Source organism: Eulemur rufifrons, chromosome 2, assembly GCF_041146395.1.
Source record: "Eulemur rufifrons isolate Redbay chromosome 2, OSU_ERuf_1, whole genome shotgun sequence".
In the NCBI taxonomy this organism is placed as follows: Eukaryota; Metazoa; Chordata; class Mammalia; order Primates; family Lemuridae; genus Eulemur; species Eulemur rufifrons.
The window spans coordinates 35,161,354-35,185,632 of NC_090984.1; the positions used below are offsets into that span (position 1 = coordinate 35,161,354).

At 43.8% G+C, this 24,279-nt stretch overlaps 1 protein-coding gene and 2 non-coding genes across 3 annotated transcripts; 1 reads left to right on the forward strand and 2 right to left on the reverse strand.

The window, feature by feature from the left end:
* The first annotated feature begins 1,552 nt into the window (after positions 1-1,552).
* On the forward strand, positions 1,553-1,659 carry LOC138381041 (U6 spliceosomal RNA). Its single transcript, XR_011232992.1, has one exon. It is a non-coding gene; the product is annotated as a U6 spliceosomal RNA (small nuclear RNA).
* Positions 1,660-6,367: 4,708 nt separating this feature from the next.
* GCNT3 (glucosaminyl (N-acetyl) transferase 3, mucin type) lies at positions 6,368-7,681 on the reverse strand. Its single transcript, XM_069483317.1, has one exon. It carries the CDS (start codon positions 7,679-7,681, stop codon positions 6,368-6,370), a length of 1,314 nt encoding a protein of 437 aa, XP_069339418.1.
* A 16,133-nt stretch (positions 7,682-23,814) lies between these two features.
* LOC138381050 (U6 spliceosomal RNA) lies at positions 23,815-23,918 on the reverse strand. The gene has a single exon (XR_011233000.1). It is a non-coding gene; the product is annotated as a U6 spliceosomal RNA (small nuclear RNA).
* Positions 23,919-24,279: the final 361 nt, after the last annotated feature.

Sequence of the window (24,279 nt, forward strand, 5' to 3'; positions counted from 1 at the left end):
GAATATTACATAAATTTAGTTGCTAAAGCAGCAGTAGAATTTGAGAGGATTGACTCCAATTTTTAAGGACATTCTACTGTGGGTAAAATGCTGTCAAACAGTATTGCAGGCAACAGAGAAATCTTTCATGAAAGGAAGAGTCACTCGATAAGGCAAACTTCATTGTTGTCTTATTTCAAGAAGTTGCCACAGCCACCCCAATCTTTAGCAACCACCATCCTGACTGGTCAGCAGCCATCAACCCTGAGGCAAGACTTTCTACTGTAAAAGGATTACAATTCACTGAAGGCTCAGATGATCATTAGCATTGTTTAGCAATAAAATATTTTTAATTAAGGTATATACATTGTTTTTTCAGACACAATGCTATTGCACGCTTAACAGACTACAGCATAGTATAACCGTAAATTTTATATGCACTGGGAAACCAAAACATTTGTGTGACCTGCTTTATTGCAGTTTTGCTTTATTGCTGGGATCTGGAACCGAACCTGGAATATCTCCAAGGTAAGCCTGTATACATATGTTCACTAGAAATCATGTTCAAGAAGGTTCATAGGAGCACAATTTATAATAGACAAAAGTTGGAAACAACTCATTCATCAACATTAGAATGAATCAACTATGGTATATTCATATATGGAATATTATTACACAGCAGTGAGAATCATTAACCTGCTATGTACAATATAGATGAATCTTAAAAACAAAATGTTGCGGCTGGGCATGGTGTTTCACACCTGTAATCCTAGCACTCTGGGAGGCCGAGGCGGGAGGATCGCTCGAGGTCAGGAGTTTGAGACCAGCCTGAGCAAGAGCGAGACCTCGTCTCTACTAAAAGTAGAAAGAAATGATCTGGACAGCAAAAATATATATAGAAAGAAATTAGCCGGGCATGGTGGCACATGCCTGTAGTCCCAGGTACTCGGGAGGCCGAGGCAGAAGGATTGCTTAAGCCCAGGAGTTTGAGGTTGTTGTAAACTTGACACCACGGCACTCTAGCCCGGGCAACAGAGCAAGACTCTGTCTCAAAAAAAAAAAAAAAAAAAAAAAATTGCATTTAATGAGCCATTTACAAAAGAGAATATAGTATTTATATAAAATTCAAAAACAGGCAAAATAAGGCCAGGCATAGTGGCTCAGGCCTGTAACCTCAGCACTCTGGGAGGCCGAGGTGGGAGGATCACTTGAGGTCAGGAGTTCAAGACCAGCCTCAGCAAGAGGGAGACCCCCATCTCTACTAAAAATAAAAATAAATTAGCCGGACAACTAAAAACAGAAAAAAAAAAGTTAACCGGCTGTGGTGGCACATGCCTGTAGTCCCAGCTACTCAGGAAGCTGAGGCAGGAGGATCGCTTGAGCCCAGGAGTTTGAGGTTGCTGTGAGCTAAGCCGACATCACGGCACTCTAGCCCGGGCAACAGAGCAAGACTCTGTCTCAAAAATAAATAAATACATAAATAAATAAAAATAGGCAAAATAATCTGTGATGTTAGAAGTTAGAACATGGTTACCTTTGCAAGCAGCTTGGGTAGTAATTGGAAGAGAGCACAGTGCTCACTTCGGCAGCACATATACTAAAATTCAAACGATACAGAGAAGATTAGCATGGTCCCTGCACAAGGACGACACGCAAATTTGTGGAAGAGATCACAGGATCACTTTGAGTTGGTACTAATGTTCTACTTCTTAATCAGGATTCTAGTTACACAGGTATGTTCACTTTGTAAAATTGTTGAGCTATATATTTGGGATTTTTGTACTTTTCCATATGTATGTTATACCTCAGATAAGATGTTAATTAAAGAAGAGAAAGAAAAGGCCAGGAGCGGTGGCTCACCCCTGTAATCCTAGCACTCTAGGAGGCTGAGACAGGAGGATCACTTGAGGCCAGGAGTACAAGACCAGCCTGAGCAAGAGCAAGGCCCCGTCTCTACAAAAGATAGAAAAAATTAGCTGGGTGTGGTGGTGCACACCTGTAGTCCCTTCTACTTGGGAGGCTGAGGCAGGAAGATGCCTGAGCCCAAGAGATGAAGGTTGCAGTGAGCTATGATGATGCCATTGCACTCTAGCCCCGGCAACAGGGCAAGACTCTATCTCAAAGAAAAAAAAATACAAACACATTTATCACTTCTTTAACTTTTTAGACAACCTTCTCTTCACCAGTTACTGTACTGTTTTTTTCTCCTTCTCTTGGCTTAAAGTAAAAGGCCTCAAAAGATTTATCTATACTCGCTAAATCCAGTTTTTATGTAACATTCTCTTTGAACCACCTCCAATCAGGTTCTCACCTCCACACTCCACAAACACTGATATTATCAAGGTCACCTCCACATTGTTAAATGGAACAGCCACTTCTTCATCCTCATCATAGGTGATTCTCAGCTTTTGGTGCAGTCATCAATACTTTCTCCTGCTGGCTTCCAGAAAACAACCACACTCATCCAGTTTTCCTTCTACCACGCTGGCTGCTCCTTTCCGACTTTCTTTTGTTGGTTCCTCCTGATCTCCCTGCCCTCTGCATTTTGGAGAGCCCCACAACTCATTTGGGGGCCTCTATGCTATCTTCACTTCTTTAAGGTTCTCATCCCATTTCCTGACTTTACATCATCCATAGCTGATAAACACCAGCTAAGTGTCTCCTGCCCAGACCTCTCTCCTGAATTCAGACTTCTGTGCACATCCATCTCTTTAACAGTTCTACTTGGCTGTCTAATAGGCATCTCCAATTTTATATGTTCAGAATCAAACTCCTGATCTTCCCCTAAAAAACACACTTTCATGGGCTTCCCTTCTTGGTTAATGACAACTCCATCCTTCTAACAGGACAAAACCTTTAGAGTCATTCTTGACTCTTCCATTTTTCTCATAAACAAACTCAATCTATCAGCAAATCCTCAAATTAAACCTTCATAAATATTTCCAGAATCTGACCACTGTCACCATTTCTACTACTACTACCCTGGTCCAAGCCACTATTTAATAGTGCCTGGATTATTGCCATGGCCTCCCAACAGGCCTCTCTGCATCCACACTCGCCTCTCCACTAGTCTGTTGACGCTTCAGCAACCAGTCATCCTGTTAAAATGTTAGGTCGTTTCAGTCTTCTGCCCGAAAGCCCCCAGTGGCCTCCTGTTTCACTCGAGAGAAGACAAAGTCCAAGTAACGGTGTACAAAGTCCTACAGTCTCATCTGTACACCCCTCTTCGTGCTGCTTCTCCTCCTCTTTTACTCTGTTCCATTTACACTAGCTTCCTTGCTGTTCCAGAAACATGGCAGCTATGTTTCTGCTTTAGGGCCTTGCAAGTCTTTCCTCTTAGCCTAGAATGCTGTTCCTCCGTTAATCCTCATGAATCATTCTCTTGTCTCCTTCAGATCTTCTCTCAAACGTCACCTTTTCATTGTTTCCCTGACCACCCCATTCAAAATTTAAAGCATCTTCCCTCCCCACCTCACCTTCCCAAGGTCTCTATCACTTTTTGTGATCTCTTTCTTGCACTTGTCTCCTTCTAATAATTACTAATGTATTTATAGTCTGTTTCCCACTAGTGTGTGAACAACATGGGTGTGGGGTCTTTTGTCTGTTGTGTTGACTGCTGTATCCCCAGGGTCAAGAACAATGCCTGGTCAATTCCATAATTAACATGTGTGGAATCAAGGCTGGGCATGGTGGCTCATGCCTGTAATCCTAGCACCTTGGGAGGCTGAGGCAGGAGAATCATTTGAGCCCTGAAGTTTGAGGTTTCGGTGAGCTGTGATGATGCCACTGCACTCTAGCCTGGGTAACAGAGCAAGACCCTATCTCTAAGGAAAAAAAATTTTTTTTAAATAAAATAAATAAACAGTACATGTGGAATCAATGAATAAGGTATTTCATTGCCTGGAAGTACACTCAGCTTTCATAGAGTCAGGAAGCACATCGTATTCATCTCTGTAATAAATAAATGACGGACTAAATGCAAGAAGTAAGACCAGATCTTTAGGTCAATTAAGATACTTAAAGCAGGCAAGTAGGTAAGGTATTTAATCATTCTTTCCATTTTTAATCAAAATACTTGAACTGCCAAATAAATTATGTCATATGTTTCCAAACAAGGTTATCAATTGTCTTTTCTTCCTTTCTTAAAAAAATTTCACTCAATCAAGATAACAAAATTACAATTAGGTCAGTAGGTGGCGCTTGCCGGAAGGAACAAGCTGCAATGTTGTTTTTGGGTCCTGTGACTGGCTCTAGTCCCTCCAGAGAAGCATTTGATTGCTCCAGGAACTTCAGTCATGGGAAGATGCGATTCTCACCTCACTGACAAGGAAACTGAGGCTCAGAGAGATGAAGTGACCTGTCCAAGATGAGAGAACTTCTAAGAGACGGTAGTGGGGCCAGCACCCAGACACTTCGTACATGCCAGGCAGGGGTCAGCCTTTTCCTGAGCTGTCCCATCGATCCCTCATGCCAGCCTGGGAGACTCGGCCCTAAGGTCCTCACTTTACCAGCTCGGAAACGGAAAGGGAGGTTGAGGGAGGGTAACGTCTCCCACAGACAGGGCGGGGCCCGCGGGCTCTGCTCCAGCCGCTGCCTAGCCCTGGTCCTGGGAGCACTTCCTGCTTCCTCCCTGCACTCAGATCACGCTGCCTACTGCAAGTGAAGCGGGGTAAAGAAAAGCAAGTGGCACTAACTGAACAGCAGTGAAGCGTGCTGGGAACAAGGCAGGGTCATTGAGTCAGTTTAGCCAGGTATCAGTGGTCTAGCTCGGAGAGAAGGAATAGAACCTCTGTGTCTCGTTTTCTTCCAGTTCGAGCCAGGGAGGACAACTGCCTCCCTCCCGGTCAGTTCAAAGGGTTTAAGGCCCTGGGGTTTAAGGGCCTGGCTTGTGGCAAACATCGCTTCCCCATCTCCTTCGCCCATACAGGGGTTGTGGGGGACCCTGGCCATGTCTGCCCAAAACCAAAGGGAAGCGTCCTGTCTCCTGTGGTCCAGGCCAGGAAGGGAGGAGAAAGGCCCACAAAGCATGGACTTGGAGAAGATGATTTAGGGGCCAGCAGCAGTGTTCTCAGTGTCACTTGGCATGCCACCATTAATCAGCTTCCACCAAGTGCCAGAGCCCTATAAATAACTGCAAGGGTGACACTGCAGAGGCCTCTGCCTTGGAAACCTCTCTGCAAAGGACACTGGATCACCCAGGAAAGTGTATTTGTATTCTAGGCAGGAATAGAAGTTATGCTATTGAAAATAAAGATTTTATGTATTTGGAACATATCTATCCTATAAATAAAATTTATATCCATCTTCAAAAAATTACAATAAGCAGAGTGTGCAACAAAAAAATAGTTCTTAAAACAATACTCACCAATAGTCCACAAATTAAAAATAAGGAGGAAATTCAAACCTTGAGAGGTTAATACAAACATAGTTGCTCAATTCATTTATAAGATTTTTCCTTTCCAGAGACAGGTTAAAGAAACAGATATGACTCAGACGGAAGGAAAAACTCAACGGATGTGTTGGTTTAATTGTATGATTCCTAAAATATGCTACACAAATGAAGGAGAAATTTGACCCTTCTGATATGAAGACCTTATATTCTTAAATAATATAATTATTTAATATAATATAATAATTATTATTTAATAATATAGAGCACTTCCTGTTCACCTGAATATAATTTCTCGAGAAAATTTCAATGCTTGGAAAATTTCAGCAACTTGTTCCCCCAAAAATGACAAGTTCACATTTTAATCTTTTTCATTTATTTATATGAAAAATTATAACTTATTTCACATAAAAGCTCTTAGAATAAGTTAAATATGAGGCCAAAGACCTGGGTTCTTTTCTCAGAACACATACACTCAGGGAAGCTTTTCTGGCTCTTTCCCAGAGTGGCAGTGCCCCTTCCCACAGTGGCAGTGTACCCCTTTCTATCTCCCTCAGAGAAGGGCTGAGGACAGTCACGTTGGCCAGTAGGGAGAAGGTCTGTGATCACTACTGGAGGCAACAGACCTTACAGGTCGCATCCACTACCAAGCGTAGAATTATTAGGAACAGCCTCTCCACAGAGCAGAAAAGCTGCCACTAGGCGTTCATCTGAAACCCAGGGTCCTCTGCCACACATTCCTCCCTTACTGTTCCAAATAACAGCGGCTCCCATTCTCTGTGAGAACAGCGGTGCAGGAACTCCTGAGGCTGCGGTGTGAGCACAAGTCGACATCACCCGCAGCAACAGATTTACTTATACCCCAATAGCAGTCCCCTCATCCTAGGGGATGTCATGGATTCCAAAGCCCTGGTCTCCCAGCCCACAGTGTCCCAGGAAGTTCTGGGCATGTTTGCACAGTCTCTTGCCCCACAAGTAGCAATTCTCTCACAGTGTGTCTCAGAGTTCAGTCCCGTAGATGGCCTTATAACGTAAGTACTCTTCTAAGCACTGAAGAACATTATCATCTACCTTTGGGTCAAACTTGTTGGCCAACAGGTGATGGTTTTGAAGCATCCAGTGCAGGTCCCCAGCTCCATAAATACAGACACCCCGCTGGTGGATTCCAGAGCAAGGTGCATATGGTGCCCCCTTACTGACGTCTCCCTCATGATCTGCCCACTTAACTAGCCTGGCAATGGAACTCATGTCTGAGATGTCATACTTGGGGTGGTAGGGAACAGAGCCAGGCATCCATTGTGTACGGTGAAGAGTGGCCCAGAGGTGTTCATCGGGACTATAGGTGTCTTTTACCCATTCAATCAGTTGTTGGGATTTGGGGTTCTTTAAGACATGTTGGACAAAGTCTCGGGAAGCCACCATATAGGCATTCCCTGTGAACATGGTTAAATTATTAGGGGGAGGATCCTTCTTCTTGCTGGTTATGTGCAATGTGTCTTTCACCTCATAGTGGTATTTCCAGCGCAGTGTTTTGTACTTAGTAGGGGTCTCTGATTCCATACTGTTCCTCCCATTCAACATCCTGAGGGCCTGGACCATCTCAGCATTGGTCTTTATAGGAAAGTCTGTCCCACATGTATTCAGGAAGTATTTCCATGGCACTGAACTCTGGAGCAAGTCCTCCATGCAGTTCAGGTCAGCCTGCACCCGGGACCAGGAGGCATAAACCACCGGAACCAGTTTACTGGCAATGAAGACATTTGGGAAGCATGAAGTAATCGCCCTCACTGCCTCTTTGAAAGTGTCTGGGGACTTCTCATCCACATGGACGCAGTATATGTTCTGAGGGGCATACACAGCTCGAAGCAGCCTTTCAAAGTTTTCAATCTTCTCATGAACCACCATAGAGTACGCAATAGGGAAGTCCAACTCTTCTTTGCTCAGTGGGAACTCTATGAACTTCCTTTCGGCCTTAAAGTGCTCACAGTCTCTGGTCACCCGGAGGTAGTCTGCATCTGTGAAAGGTTCCCGCTTCTTCTTGACCTCCAGCTTATCCAGAAGAGCCTGAAGCACTGCTTCCTGGTCCCCTCGGGTGATCCTGGAGCAGTTGATGGATCTCGTTGCTGGCAGTTTCAGGGACTTGTACAAGATATCCCTACAGCGCTGGCTTTGAAATTCCCTGGACTCCAGGTCCAGGTTGTCAAAGTCACATTTTAATCTGAGAGAAAATTTCAGAGCAACAATGGCCAGCAGCATATAGCATCCCAGGACCCACAGGTAATGCTGCCAGCACAGTTTCCTCCACTGAACCATCCTGACGGAATGGGAGGCCGGTAGAGATTGGGCCCAGGGAAGGAGGATCAAAGAATCCTTGAACAGAACAAAATGCCTCTGATTATAAACTAATCATTCCCAAGAATATCAAGTTGAACTCCAAACTGATGGCAAAAATATATTTCTCCTCTGGACAAATATCCTCAGGAAAGACATGCCTAGGAGCCTCTTCCACCTGCGTGCTGAGAGCGATCTATACCCTGACCCAACAAACTAGCTGACTACACTGGCATCAAGATGTGGCCCCACCTCCACACCAGGAGGGAAAAATGGAAGAACTGGCCTGGCTGTGGCGGCTCACGCCCGGAATCCCAGCACTCTAGGAGGCCAAGGTGGGAGGATCAGCCTGAGCAAGAGTGAGACCCCGTCTCTACTAAAAATAGAAAAATAAGCCAGGTATCGTGGCTCACACCTGTAGTCTCAGCTACTTGGGAGGCTGAGGCAGGAGGCTCACTCAAGCCCAGGAGTTAGAGGTTGCAGTGACAATGCCACTGTACTCTAGCAGGAGTGACAGAGTGAGACTCTGTGTCAAAAAAACAAACAAACAAACAAAAAAACCAAACACAAAACACCAAAGAAAAAGAAAAAAGGAAGAACTGAGCACCTGCTGGCGTACAGCTGTAATTAGTAAGAAGTCCCCACTCTTCATCTCCATTTTTCCTCTCATCCCTTACCACCCTGGAATAGCTCTTATCTGGGGTCTAGAATTTCTGGTAGATCTAGAGAGAAAACCCATGAAATTCAGACTCTCAGCATCAGTTCTAGAAATCTCAATGTTCTTTTAAAAACAAAACTACATTTCTTGCTCTTATTTGGCAATTTATATAATATTGGGATGCTTTTCACCACATATAATTCATTGGTCAGGTGTGGTATCTAGCAATGTTCTTAAAGAAGTACAATTTGAAATTATCCAAAAAATGCATTGTTATCATTCAGATGGTCCATCCAAATTTAAAATATATCTACACACATGGACACACATAGCTGTGCATACACAATATTTAATGAGCGCCTTTTATGGGCCAGAAATATTTCTTTATGTTGTCCCTTTAATCTTCACAACCAACCTGAAATGTAGTATTATTAGGCCTCTTGTACAGACAGAAGAGCAGAAGCTAAAAAACTTGCCAAATGACACACATTATAAGAAGCAAATCCAGGACTCCTCTCACTCCCCTTTCCCCCCAGTGCATTTGTCTGCAAGCCTCATGCTTGTTCCACCAAACCTACCTTTTAAATACAATGCAGGGTACTGAGGACCATCAGAATAAACCAGATATTATGGAAAACAATCCCAAAAAGGAGAAAAAATGTGACGCGTCCTTCAAACAGTGATTATTTTCCCTTGTTGCATCTCTTTCTAAGCATAAGATTACATCCTCGTTAGTAATAACTTTTATGAAAACCCAAGAGGAAGAAAAATGGAAAATTAAGAAAATTCTCACCTTTAATAGCTTCTTTCGTGCTTAGTGACGATCTCTTGCCAGGGTGTGATTCTGTTTCCAAGTGAAGACTGGTTGAATTCCACGGCAGCAAATGTGACCAACCATATCCCTTAGTCTTCTAACCCTCCAAAATATATTTTCTGATATTCACCAGCTGTCCAAGAAACTGTCTCAGTTTCCTCTTTAATCTCTGCAAGGTAGAGAGCAGCAGGTGGCTCTATCAGTCACCTTTTGGCTTCCTACTCTCAGATAAGAAAGCAAGCTCGGATAAAGCATTCGGGGGCATAGTCTCAAGCACAAGTCATTCAGGGAGATGAGTGAGGTGGGAAAAAATGCTGCCAATATCCGAGAAGGCAAGCAGGTATTTCAACTAGAACAGCCTAGTTTGTACCTGTGCTCTCCTGCCACGAAACTATTTCATAAAAAAACCTGTCAATGTTCACACAAGGACTTGAAAGCCTTTCTTTCCTCCCTCAACAAGGAACAATAGAAACACACAGGTATGCCCTTGCCCTCTTTTGTTTGGGACGCCAAGTGTCACTCCTCACATTCACCGAACATTACCAGACAGAAACCCTTCAAGGGTAAAAATACCCTTCAAGGACTTTTTTGTCCTTTGGTTTTTTTTGGAAAAAAAAAAAAAAATCGATGAAAACCAGAGTTTATTCTTCAAAGGCAACTGCTCAAAGGAAAAAAAATTGCCTGTATTTAAGTATTTAATAAACTGTTTTGTTGTGTTTAAGTCTTTAGTAAACTGTAGGTTGTAGAACTAACCACAGGGTTCCAGACAGTAGATCTCCCTCTCTAATGTCTGTGAGTCTACGGTTGTCGGCAGTCTAAAGAATGATTAGACTATGGGCTGTTGGACTTCAGTGAGAGCCCCATGGGGTGGTTTTGGCAAATCAGTGTGGAAAATACCTTTTTCAAAGCTGCTGACATTATTTTAGCCTCTCTCTACCCTACCCCCAACCTTTCCAGAAACGCAGCATTCTTGCCCAAATATCTGAGAAGGGTAAATTTAATATAAAGAATTTAACTAGGTATAAAGTTAAGTAGATAACTGAATGGGAATGGGTGCTAAGTTATAGGTCAGTAGCATTGTAAATAGCTGCCATCCCTAGACTGAAGGAATAAACGAAGGAAATGAAAGTTATTAATTTTAAAATTGGGGTAGAGGCCCCGCTCCACTAATGCTAGGGTCTCTGTGCCCAGAGGAGGGCCCTCATGCTGAGATCTAGACCTCTCAAGTGGCAGCTGATAGCTCTGTACGCAGTTGCTGCCAACCCGATTTAGCTCACCTGCACAGTGGAACGCCCACTGCGTGGTAAACAGGCGTTGCTGTGGCGATGCTTCCAGAAGCAGGAAGTACATGGAAAGCAAACAGGAAGTCCCTCCTCCAGCCTGGAGGGCTCCCTCCAGCGCCCCCTGTTGGCAGAGTCTATAGGGAGCGCTGGCAAAGCAGAAACGTGGTTTACAGGAGTCTCCCCTCCAGCGTCCCGAAGTCCAGAACGGTGGGCTTCATCTGAAGTCAATAATGTTGTAATGGAGGTCAGAGTTGCCTTCTTTGTACATGAATTGTTTACACACACAAACGCACACACACCCAATACTCTCAGTGTAGGGCATTTAGACCTTTTCTGGTCCTTTCCGCCCATTTCCGACTGTGCATGAAGACGGTGGCAAAGGCAAGGGAGACACATAGGGCCCCTGGGCCTCTACTTTGATGGGCCCCGCTCCACTCGCTCTGTTTTCTGCCAGCTTCCAGTATGGGGATTCTCAGTGAATCTCTACTGTTGAGCTGTCAAACCCCTGGGACAGGAATGATTGAAGGATAAACACTTGCTCCAATATCCAGCTCTAGAAAAATCTCTACAGCTTCTTCATATCTGACTTTTCTTTGATGACCCCCTCCAGTCCCACCTTCTTTCCCATAAAAACTGTGTTGGAGCCTCTCAATAAAGAGAAACCATTTTGAATATTTGATTTTTAAGGTAACCAAAACAGATATCTACTTTTATTATTAAATATATGTTAATATAACATTAACAAATTGTGGCTATATTTTGTTGAGATAATCTATGCTTTAGTAACGCCAAGTGCATTGTACTTAAAGGCAAATGTGGCCTTTGGCAGGACAACGCTAGGCCTAAATGCTGGCTCTGCCACGTTCTAGCTGTGTGACTACTCAATCTGTGTTTCAGTGACTTCCTTTGCATAGTAGGGGCTAATGCTAATACCTGTTTCATAGGACTATTGTGAAGATTAAAGAAGATTACACCTGTGAAGGACATAGCATTTGCAGCCTGTCATTTGTGCCCCCTTGATGAAGACTATTATTAAATAGGCTCCAGCGTCAGCCCACAAAAAACTATTTTACTGACAGAATAAGTCAAGGAGTGTTTTTACAAATAGCATTCCTAGGCCAGGTGTGGTAGCTCATGACTGCATTCCTAGCACTTTGAGAGGCCAAGGTAGAAGGATCACTTGAGGCCAGGAGTTGGAGACCAGCCTGAGCAAGAGCGAGACTCTGTCTCTATAAAAAATAGAAAAATTAGCCGGGCGTGGTGACATGCACCTGTAGTACCAGCTTCTCAGGAGGCTGGGGCAGGAAGATGGCTTGAGCCCAGGAGTTGGAGGCTTCCGTGAGCTATGATGGCACTACTGCACTCTAGCCCAGGCAACAGAGAGAGACCTTATCAAAAAAAAAAAAAAGAAAAGAAAGGCATTCCTGAGCTCTAGACCAAGCATAAGTGTTAATGCTTATGATGTGGTGAGGAAAAGGACTCAGAATTGCCCTTCTTCTCTGTGCTCTGAGAAGAGACCCATTTGTGAGTTGTCACGTCAGCACCCCAGAGAGAACAAGACCAGGGATGAGCTGCGGCTGACTCCAGGGAGATGCAGGAGAGGGATCAGAATGTCTGGAGAAGGGCACAGGGACTAGGTGACCTGCAGAGAGATCAGGTATTTGGAAAGATGGTCAACAGATTCCACACCTTAATTCCATGCTGGCCCTGTAGAGGAGATAGGACACTGGCAAGAGGGAGGAAGGACCCAGTCCCAGAGTGCCTGAGATCCCAGACACATTTCAAGGCAGAAACTCAGACCTGGGTTACGAGTCTCTTCATTAGGGTTCCTTTTACCCCTACTGAGGACCAAAGGCAAAGCCAGATGAGCCTGGAGTCAAATTTATACAAGATCCCAGGAATGCATGAAGATATTTAAATATCCCAAGCACTGAAAAGATGACGGCCTTCACCTCCCTCAAGTATCCAAAATAAAAGCAACATAGTAAGTATAGGAAAGTCCAACACAGTCCTGAGTTTTCCCACAATGATTATTACTGTGATTCTGTTTTAAATATTAATAGCAAACTCTTCCCACCCAGACTCCTAAATCCTTTTCTCCTAATCATGAGTTTAGCCTGCTCAGTAAACAAATGGCTTTGCCTTCATCCCCTGAGCGTTGAATTATAAATCCTTATATGTTTGTGGGAAGGTCTAGGAGTTCCAGCCATGGGGAACAGAGACACTAAGCCAGGGTCATCAAGGTGGATCTGAAATAAGCCAGTGGGATTTGATGGAGCTTCCAGGGACCCTATAGTTCCAACACCAGGGTCAGAGGAGGGCCCAGGCAGATCCACTCATTTTAAAGCTGAATTTGCAAATTGGCTAATCCATCCTTTTGCTTATTTTATTATGGTGGAATTTACCTCTGCCAGGTATCAGCTTTTCATCTCATTGACAGGAAGCTTCTCAAGGTCATGTTCTTCATCTGGTTCCCCTCAGTACCTACAGTGATAGATGTTAACAGAATTCCAAGGCTTTCCAGAACAAAAAATGTTACAGGCAAGGCAGGTTATATGTAGCAAGGGCAGTTTTAGGAATTTATAGAGGAGAAAAGACCATGACTCAGAGAGGTAGTAAAAGAGAATAGATAAAACAGTAAAACCAAGTTAATGTATTACTAGCTAGGCTGGAGCTGGAGTTTGAAAGATACTGAAGGCACTGAGGATGAGGGGGAAGGAGGAAATGGCATGTTTTGAGGTTTAACCTTATTTCATGTTTCAGGGCAGTGGGCTCTTGGTAAAGATGGGGTTATGATTTCTGGCCTCAGAGAAAGGGTTCAAAGATCCAGTGTGGTCAACTTTGTTTACAACCATGGTGGTAAAATGAAGCTCATGCTCAGGTGCAATTTTCTGGAAAATAGGGGGCACACTCCTTGGAGCTCTACTCGCTCTGTGCACCCAAAGTTCTTCCTCCTCCTGGGCAGCCCTCCTGTACACAGTCCATGTGGCCTGGTGTAAAACAGAAAAGAGATTCAAGATAAAAAATAAAAAGCCCCCACAGAACTCAATAAGTACTTACGTACTGAATGCAGAGGAAACTTTTGGAAGTAGGAAAGGAACAATCTTCTCAGGTGAAATAATCAAGGTGCTTCTCCTTTCTACTCATGTTCCCAAGACTTTTCATTTGCCAAATTGTAGGAGGAGGCCTCATTTCCCTACTGCCCACCTTTGGGTGGTGCCCCTCTTCCTGCCACGGCCAGCTGCCTGCTCATGACTGCCCCTGCGGCCGCTCAGCACCACAGACCAAGAGGGCAGCCACGGCCATGCCTTTTCTACACCCTACCCCAGGAACTCACCGAAAGAGACTTGTTATCGTGATGACATGAGCTCCTTGGGAGCTGAGGCCATGTCTGATTCAGCTTTACTTTTCCCACGGAAGCTAGCACAAGACCCTGCAGATGGAACACTCACCATGAATATTTCTGTAACAAAGGGAACGGACTGAAAAAGGGCAAAGCGTTTTACAAGCTGTCTCTTAAAAACCTCCCCTCCTCTTTCTGGGAATTAAAATCTGTATTCCTGCCCAAGGCCAGTGGTTGGAAGGGCAGGGGAGTGTTCTTTGTTTTTATGGACCACAGAAGATGACTCAACAGACAGAGAAGTCATGAGGTTGTCTTGATCAGAACCATCAACTGTAGTTAAACAACAATACCCTGAAGCTGACAACCCTCCCTTTAAAAGCTCTGTATTTCTGCTTATAGATAGGAAAATGGTACTTTAAGATTCAAGTCTGCCATTCTCCTCATTTGCCCACAAATTAATAAACCTCCCTTTCCTTCTCCTCAAACCGCTTGTCCTCGTTCTGCTGATGTGGCCTCGGGAACAAGTTCTGAACTTTTGGCAACATTTCCTGAATGAGCATCTACCTCATTGTCCCTGGGAGCATCCTGTAGGCACAGCAATCTCCCTTGTCCATGGGAGCTACATTCCAAGATGCCCAGTGGATACCTGAAGCCACAGGTAGTACCAAACCCTACATATACTATGTTTTTTTCCTGTACATACATACAGGAAAAAACAGAAAAATTAAACAAGATAATTCAAACATTTGCATCACCTAACCTTTAAAAAATGCCACTTTGCTTGCTTATATTGTCTTATTAAAAGGATATTCTCTTTTTTAAAGGAAATGACCACCAAGGCAACTATTACCAGAAAATATAAAATGCATTAAATGAAATAACATGCAATACATTTTAGTTGTATTTTCTTGATCTTAAACAAGAAAACAAGTGAAAAAAAAAAAACTACTGGCTCTCCATGGCATACTTTTTGGTAGTGTTGGGGCACAGGAAATGATTCCCCAATGCACTTTGGCATACTGAGTGCTTTGAAAATTGAAAGGTCTCAGAAATTAGTGTCAGAACCAAGGTCTCTCTCTGACCTTCTCACCTCCCTGTCTCTCTAATCCTACCCCCACTTCCCACCCCACCAAACACTGGGAGGGACTCCTTCTGGAATATCCTTATTTAAGGAATATTGTTTCCAAGAGAAATGCAATTGTCTTAAGACCTCCTCCCTAGGATCTCCTCAAATAACCAAGAAAGATCACCACTGAAAAAGAGAAGAGAGGAAGTTGTCACCACACCCAGACAGACTTCTCATACATTCTTCTGAGAGATTACCTGGGGGTCTTTATCTGCATAATAAGATACCTTTGTTCCTGTGCAGGTCCACCGCCCCATCTGCCTCCCAGGTCCATAAATCTCTCCCCTATGAAGAGAATATTTAAGCCTCAACCATCTGACCCCCCTTTGAGTCTCATACATTGTGTATGGCTCCCTTATCTATATGCACATTAAATATTATGTGCCTTTTTTGCCTATTAACCTGCCTTTTGTCAGTTCATTTTCTGTGAACCTTTAAAGGGTAGAGGGAAGACTTTCTCTTGGCCCCTACAATAGCAAATGAGGAAAGTATTTCTCAGGCTTTCCTATGCTGTCCCAGCCTGTAATGCCATATCAACTATATACTCTGGACTCCTGGAGAAGTTCATGTGTATGGTTATGGTCATTGCCATCCTTCTGGCATGAATTATTGAGACCTTGTGCGGGGCCTAGGCAGAGAGTCTGTACCTGTTCCCAAAAGTTCAGTACTTGTGCCTGAGGCCGAATCAGTGAGAATGAAGAACGAGTACAAGTGGTTTGAGGAAAAGGAAAGACAAGTTTATTAATTTGTCAGCAAATGAGGGGGCCAGGACCTGAGTCTGAAAGACTATCATCTTGCTTTTAAGCAGCAATATGGGGCCTTTTAAAGGGGGAGGTTTCAGCAATTGGGCTTGGGTCTACGTGACCAGTGTCACATGTCATGGCTTCAGTCTATTGTTCTTTAATTATAGTAGGTGGTTTCAGTTGACCTTATCTCTGACCATCTCTCTGATGACCTTTGTCCAGACAATTGTTTTTTTTTTTTTTGAGACAGAGTATGACTCTGTCACCCAAGCTAGAGTGCAGTTGTGTCATCATAGCTCACTGTAACCTCAAACTCCTGGGCTCAAATGATCCTCCTGCCTCAGCAGGAGGCAGGTGGCACTACAGGCATGTGCCACCGCACCCGGCTAATTTTTCTATTTTTAGTAGAGACAGGGTCTCCCTCAGGTTGGTCTCGAACTCCTGAGCTCAAGCAATCATCCAGTCTCGGCCTCCTACAGTGTTAGCATTACAAGCATGAGCCACCACAATTCTTTTGAGCCATCTCCTGTGGTTTAAGATACTAGAAAACAAAGAGCAAAGAACATTTTCCTGCCCCTTTAATTACTGGCCTTGGCTAGGAATGCAGGTTTTAATTCCCAAAAAAGGGTGGGGTTTTTTTTTGTTTTTTTTTTTGAGGCAGAGTCTCACTCTGTTGCCCTAGCTAGAGTGCCGTGACGTCAGCCTACCTCACAGCAACCTCAAACTCCTGGGCTCAAGTGATCCTCCTGCTTCAGCCTCCTGAGTAGCTGGGACTACAGGCAGGCACCACCGTGCCTGGCTAATTTTTCCTATATATTTTTAGCTGCCCAGCTAATTTCTTTCTATTTTTTTAGTAGACACAGGGGTCTCGCTTTTGCTCAGGCTGGTCTCAAACTCCTGAGCTCAAACCATCCTCACACCTTGGCCTCCCAGAGTGCTAGGATTACAGGCGTGAGCCACCGCACCCAGCCTAGGGTGGGTTTTTTTAAAGAGACAACTTGTAAAACATTTCCTTGCCTTTTTTCTGACCTTTACCTCTGTTACACACCCTCCTAGGTGGGGAGCAGCGGGTGTGATCTGAGACACTCCTTTATCAATTAAGACAGACTCTAAGGTTAAGGAAACAAAAGTTACCTGTGTATCGGTGGGTCTAGGGTTCTGGGAATGGCTGGCATGGCAAATTTCTAATTTCCCATGGCTACGAGAAAAACCATACTCTTGCTAAACTTCCCAACAATGGGAGCTCTCAGACCCCTCCTAACTCTGATTTACAACACAGACAACTACAACTCTGATTAGACAGAGGAGCAGCCTTACAAACATTCTCTTTGGCTAAGCAACTACAGACCTTATGCCAGTTTCAGTCTTTGTGTCCTATAGTTCACTTGTTGATATAAAGAGCCAAATTCCACCTCATTTTGTAAATTTCAAAAAAAAAAAAAAAAAAATTTAAATCTACCCCACATAGTACTTCATTCTCCTTATTTTAATGCTAAAACCTTGCCCCACAGTGAACATGAAATGTATGTTACATATATGTTTTCCCATTACACATTCATTCAGCTCCCCTCATGAATATGTGTAGGTAGATAGTTAGGATCTCTGGCTCTTCTAGGGACAGGGTGCCCTGCTTTGGTGCTGTCTTGAGGAGTTGCCCCACCTGGGAAGAAGGATAAGGGCGGGCACTCCATTCTGATGTTGCCCCACCCCTAATCCTGTCCTGAGCAACTGCCACACCTAGGGAAGGAGGGAATGCTTTATCAATCTGGGAAGTCCCCAGCCCAGGCATGATAGTATTCAGAAAGTGACCCTGAGTAACCTAAGGGGAATTATTATGCCATTAGCTTAAGTCTGCACTGTGGTTCACCCCCCTCCCAGGGGGGCTCTCGGAGAGGGTGCTTGTGTATGCAGGACACCTGTTGATCATTTGATACCATCCCACACCTCCCGAGAGCTGTCCCCCAGACTGAGCTAATAAAAGGAAACAATCGAGAATTCAGTGAGGGAGTCGGTCGGTCAGTCAGTGAGTCAGGCTGTCTCTCTCCACTCATGGAGACAGACTGGTTTTGTTCTCCAGTAAGGGGCTGCTCCTGTGAAACTGCTTCTTGCCTGGGGTCACTCTGTCATATTGACCCTGCTGGTGATTTTTCCAAGATAATAGTCTGAACTTGACACGTTGGTGTGTCTGGTCATTCTTCAGCCAGAGCACACCAAGAACTGAGGGTAGACTGTCACCCTGACACTTTTGTCCCAAACCTGCTAAATATGTATGGTATTATGTAATACGAACATTGTGAGGCATAGAAACCCAACTTGCCCCTTCCTTCCTGGAAGAGAGGGCACATTTGGTACATGCTGGAGACTATAGCTTCCCAGTTTGCAGGCTGATATCGCCAGTTAAAGCTCTCCCTTCTACCATTCAGCCATCCTGGTGGTCTTTTGGATGACAACCGGGAGGACAGGAACAGTGAGCTCTGACTTCTCTCCCACCCCCATCCACCTTCATGGAGGCACAGGGTAAGATTGCACCTGGGGAAAGTCAAACAGAGTGATTTTGCTCCTCAATAGTTTCCAGCTGCCAAGTAATGTAGTTCCAACTCAACGGAGGTGAGCTTTACCTTTGAGCCATGTTTCCTGCCATGGCCCTGGCCCAAGGGACTTCTAAAGCAGCAGCTGGCCCGGAGCCCATGTTGAATTGGTTGTGGGAAATCCTAGCTCCCTTTGTCCCTGGGAAGCTCCTGAATTCTCTCCCTGCCTCTGCCATCTAATCTATAACTTGATAACAAATGGGCGTGTGTTGGTAATACTAACAATAATATTAATAAATGCCATGCAATACCACTGTGTAGGAGGAGTTCATAGACGGGAAGAGCAACAAGCAAACAATAAAAATAAAGTGTGCAAAGTACCCAGGGCTCCTGTGGCAAGTAGACCTAGAGCCCTGTGGGAAGGTAGGGTTCCTGGAAGACATCCTGGAGGAAGTGGCATTTAGGCTAATACCCAAAGTGTGAACAGAGCTCCGCCAGGCAAACAGTAGAGGAAGAGGGAACTGTCAGGCTGAAGGTCCAGCACAGTCACCTCGGCCTCAAGTTCCAATACCTCTTTTCGCCTCAGTATGTGCTCAGGTATTTCACCTGCCTTTCTTTCACTTCCTGGAAATAAGCAGGCTCTTTCCCATCTCTGGGCTTTGACCCAGGCTGTTCCCTCTGCCCAGAGAGAATGCCCACCCCTGCCTCCTCCAGGTCTCGGTGCGGCTGTGACTTCTGGGCAGCTTCCCTCTTCCTTGTCCTCATAACATCCTGAAACGTTTCGCCACCATCATGTCCCCTCCCCGCACCCTATTCTCCACGCTGTTGCCATTTCCTTCATTACAAGAACTGTGCTTTCTTGTCTACTTTTTTTTTTTTTTTTTTTTTTTGAGACAAAGTCTCACTCTGTTGCCCAGGCTAGAGTGAGTGCCGTGGCGTCAGCCTAGCTCACAGCAACCTCAATCTCCTGGGCTTAAGCGATCCTCCTGTCTCAGCCTCCCTAGTAGCTGGGACTACAGGCATGCGCCACCATGCCCGGCTAATTTTTTCTATATATATTTTTAGCTGTCCATATAATTTCTTTCTATTTTTAGTAGAGATGGGGTCTCGCTCTTGCTCAGGCTGGTCTCGAACTCCTGAGCTCAAACAATCCGCCCACCTCGGCCTCCCAGAGTGCTAGGATTGCAGGCGTGAGCCACCGCGCCCAGCCATTTGTCTACTTTTTAATCCCTAGAACCTCATAAATAATAACAACTGAGACACATGGAGGCTTAGTGTGTGCCGGGCACCGTTCTAAGCACTTCACATTTAATCCTCACAACAGATCCTATAAGGTGTGGTGACATCGAATAACTTACTCAAGATGATGCAACTAGCAGGTGGCAGAGCCAGAATTTGTAGCCTGGCAGTCTGGCACCAGGCCCACCCCCTTATCCATTCCACTCCACTCCAGCTGCCCACACTACAGGTAGAACAATGCCCAGGCAGGCCGGCCACTCGTAGTACAATTCTAGATCAGGCTTGGATACGCCCTAGCTGGGGAGTTGTCTAGGATGTCGCCTTTCTCTTCCCTGGGCCTCAGTTTCTCCACTCGTAAGGGTGGATAAAGTGGATCATGTGTAAAGGAAGAAAGCAACTTGCCAGAGATAACAGAGTTTCCTGTGATGGATCCACACTCAGGAAATCCAGCTTCCCAGTCCTTTTGCTTAGCCTCACACTCACTTCCTGGGGAGCACATCGACTGTTGGTGCAACACGTCAGTGTTTGCGAGGATGAGCCCTGCCCAGCTCCGAAGGGAAGAAGGATCGCTGGAGTCTAAGACATATTTCATCCAGCACCCTAGGGACGGACTCATGCTCTCCTTGTAGGAAACTTCTGGAAGAATGCACATCAACAGCAATCAAAGTATTATTTTACAAAAATGGAATATTTTACCTGCCCTTTTGAAACTTGCTTTTTCTCTTTACTATATATTGAAAGTCATTCTGTGTCAGTCTCTTTAAAGCTATGTTTTCCACGTTAGTGAAGTTAAAGCTACTTCATTTTTTTTCTTTTGTAATTGAAATTGCATTGGTTGTGTTGAGGATCAGCACAAAAACATTTCAATTTGTACGCAATTCTTAACATACACACCAGAAATCTAAAAAGCCATGAATTGTAATTCTTTTTTAATTTTTTTTGTATCCTATGGCATTTGTAGTTTTATCTATTAAATTTAGGTTTATGATGTTTTTCAAAGTATTACAGGTGTACAAACATTTTGGTTACATAACTTTGCTTTTGTCCAGTTTGAGTCAAAGTTATAAGTGTGCCCATCACCCAGATAGTGTGTATTGTACCCGTTAGGTGTGAATTTACCCATCCCCTCCTCCCCCTCCCACCTGCTTTATTTCCAATGAGTTTTATTTCCACGTATGCACATAAGTGTTGTTCGAGTAGTTCCAATTTAATAGTGATATGTAATTCTTTTTTAAACAGTTATTCCAGTGGCTTTCTGGCTTAAAATTGGGAGGCAAATTTTCCTTTAGGGTATATCAAGTACCTGTATCTTCAAATGTGGATAAGCTGTTACATAAGTCCCACCAATTCACAATATATTATCACGTACACCACATACTCACACTTGCAATCTTTTTTTTTTTTTTCAGACAGAGTCTCACTCTGTTGCCCGGACTAGAGTGAGTGCCGTGGTGTCAGCCTAGCTCACAGCAACCTCAAACTCCTGGGCTTAAGCGATCCTACTGCCTCAGCCTCCCGAGTAGCTGGGACTACAGGCATGCGCCACCATGCCCGGCTCATTTTTTCTATATATATATTTTAGTTGGCCAGATAATTTCTTTCTATTTTTAGTAGAGACGGGGTCTCGATCTTGCTCAGGCTGGTCTCGAACTCCTGACCTCGAGCGATCCACCCGCCTTGGCCTCCCAGAGACATTTGCAATTGTTCACAGCACACTAACAAAAGGAAAACAGGACTACCACAACCAAAGATGTTACGGAGTACACACAATTCTGACAGGAAGAGCCGTGATCAAGAAGTGGTTCCCTGTAGGAAGTGGTTTTTCTAAAAAACAACATGGGAATAGGAATAATTTAAAATGTTCAAGACATTAAATGCAGGACTGTGACTCCATATTGCCATTTAGTATGCTTTGTGGATATAAAAACTAAACTCCCGTCTATGGAATGTTAAGCTGACACCCAAGACAGTCAAAGCCTCCCGAAATTCAAAATCTCACACTATTTTCTGGTTGTATCAAAAAATAAACAACCAGCCCATGATCTCACCTCTTCAATAAAAGCATTTACACTCAAAAAATGGGATGAGGTGGGATTCCCTCCTTCTTAAAGACATTTCTAGAGCTACTAAAACACTTACATTTACAAAATAATTGATACAAATATTCCTGTGAATTGTACAAGAGAGGAGGCGGGGAGCGATGATGGGACATGGTATGTGATATTACTCGGGCCTGGCTTCCTTCCCTGCTTCCTCAGAGGTTGGACTCCCCTCGGTGTTAGTTTCTCTTTTTTCTGCAGGTAAATCTTTAGTTTCTTGGTTAGCCACTTGGCCTGTTTTCCCTTTAGCTAGTACTTTTTTGCCTGAAGAGTTATCCTTTCCTGCTGCCTTTTTTGGCTTCGTTTTCACTTTTGCAGGAGGAGATGGACCTGACAACCCGCAGATCTCCTCTTGGGCCCTTCCTTCTCCCCCATCTTGGGCTGAGCTGACCTTCCTCTTGGGCATTTTGGGGGTGGGGAGGGTGCCTGCCAGGTGCTCGCTGGCCGGGCCCTTATGCACAGCCAGAGTCTTGGGGAAGCTGTGCTGTCTGGCTGCTGCCCCTCCTCCCACCAAGCTACCTCATTTTTACAGGCCACAGATTATCCCTTGGTTATACCTGAGAGACAGAATATAATTAAACAGTCCTGTTATGTGTAAAAATGAAGTTATTTCCAATGCATTTCTAATGACAAAAATTGCTGCATTAAAAATATATGTATAGGGCCAGGCACTTTGGGAGGTGGAGGCAGGAGGATTGCTTTGAGGCCAAGAGTTCGAGACCAGCCTGAGTGATATAGCAAGACTCTGTCTCTACAAAAATAAGAAAAATTAGCCGGATGTGGTGGCACATGCCTGTAGTTCCAGCTACTCAGGAGGCTGAGGCAGGAGGATCGCTTGAGCCCAGGAGTTTGAGGCTGCAGTGAGCTATGATGATGCCACTGCACTCCAGCCTGGGCAACAAAGCAAGACCTTGTCTTGAAAAAAAAAAAGAGTGTGCGTGTGTGTGTGTGTGTGTGTATTATATATATATATATATGTAAGATATGTATTTGTGCACTTGTGCAGCTATCTTTATAGATAAATTATTAGAAGTATAATTTCTAGGTCAAGGATTGTACAGCTTTTAAAAATTTTAGTTGACACTACTCAAAAGGTTTATCCACTTAATACAAAAGCACCTGTTTGCCACTTGCCATCACCTGGTATTATCTTTTATTTTTGTCTTTTCTACAATCAGGGGATGAAAAATGATATCTCACTGTGGTTTTAATCTACATTTCTTTACTGTTAATAAGCTTGATCTTCTTCTTTTTTTTTTTTTTTGGTCATTTGCATTTCTTCTTAAATTTCTTTCCTGTTGATTTTTCTGTTTTTTGTTTTAATTTTTTTATGTCAGGATATTACGGGAGTACAAATGTTTAGGTTACGTATATATATTGCCTTTGCCGCACCTGAGTCAGAGCTTCAGGCGTGTCCATCCCCCAGACGGTGCGCACCACACCCATTAGGTGTGTATATACCCATCCCCTCCTCCCCTCCTGTTCATGTTTCACACACATTTTCCTATTGGATTGTTGGCTCTTTTTTTATTAATTTGTAAGAACTATTTGCATTTAATGACTATTCACTCTTTATTCATATTTTGTAGATATTTTGCCCTAACGTTGTTTGACATTAACTATGATTTATGGGGTTCTTTCCCAGGTACAATACTTGATATATAGAAATTTGCATTTTTTTTTTTTTTTAGTCAAATTTATCCATACCTTCCTTTTGGCTCCTGAGTTTCACATAATGCTTAGAAAGCCCATTTCCACTCCGGTGTTATACAAATACTCACTCACATTTTCTTTTAACAATTTTTATTATTTTTTTACACTTAAATTTTTGGATCCATTTAGAATATATATATATATATTTTTTTTTTTTTTTTTTTTTTTTCTGAGACAGAGTCTCGCCCTGTTGTCCGGACTAGAGTGCCATGGTGTCATCCTAGCTCACAGCAACCTCAAACTCCTGGGCTTAATTGATCCTTCCACCTCAGCCTCCCGAGTAGCTGGGACTACAGGCATGTGCCACCATGCCTGGCTAATTTTTTTTCTATATATACTTTTAGCTGTCCAGATCATTTCTTTCCATTTTTAGTAGAGACAGGGGTCTCGCTCTTGCTCAGGCTGGTCTCGACCTCCTGACCTCAAGCAATCCTCCCGCCTTGGCCTCCCAGAGTGCTAGGATTACAGGCGTGAGCCACCACGCCTGGCCTAGAATATGTTTTGACGTATGGAGTTAAGTAGGAAAGGCAATGATTGTGCTAAAACCAAATAGCAATGCTTTTTTTTTTTAATATATAGAATGTTTCACAAATTTGCATGTCATCTTTGCACAGGGGCCATGCTAATCTTCTCTTGTATCAGTCCAATTTTAGTATATATGCTGCTGAAGCAAGTCCATAGCTATGCTTTGAAATACTGATTTTGACCTTTGGCTCAGCACTTCCAGAAAAATGCCAAATACTGGTGAATGGGGGAGAGAGGGATGGAAACCTAAGGGAACAGAGCTGGCTTGAGGTGTCACTAAGCAAAGACACATTAGATTTTTGTCTATGTAAACTCCAGTTATTGATTTTGAAAACCACACACCACTAGTGATTTTATGGGAGAAATAATAATATAATTCATTAAGAAAGAAAGCAAACAAGACAACTTAATTGGTATAACACATAGGATTTTATTACCTCTATTAGGAAACATCTAATCTTGGCCACACTTTGGGTGGCAGAGTCTACATACCTTAGGTGCTATTTAAA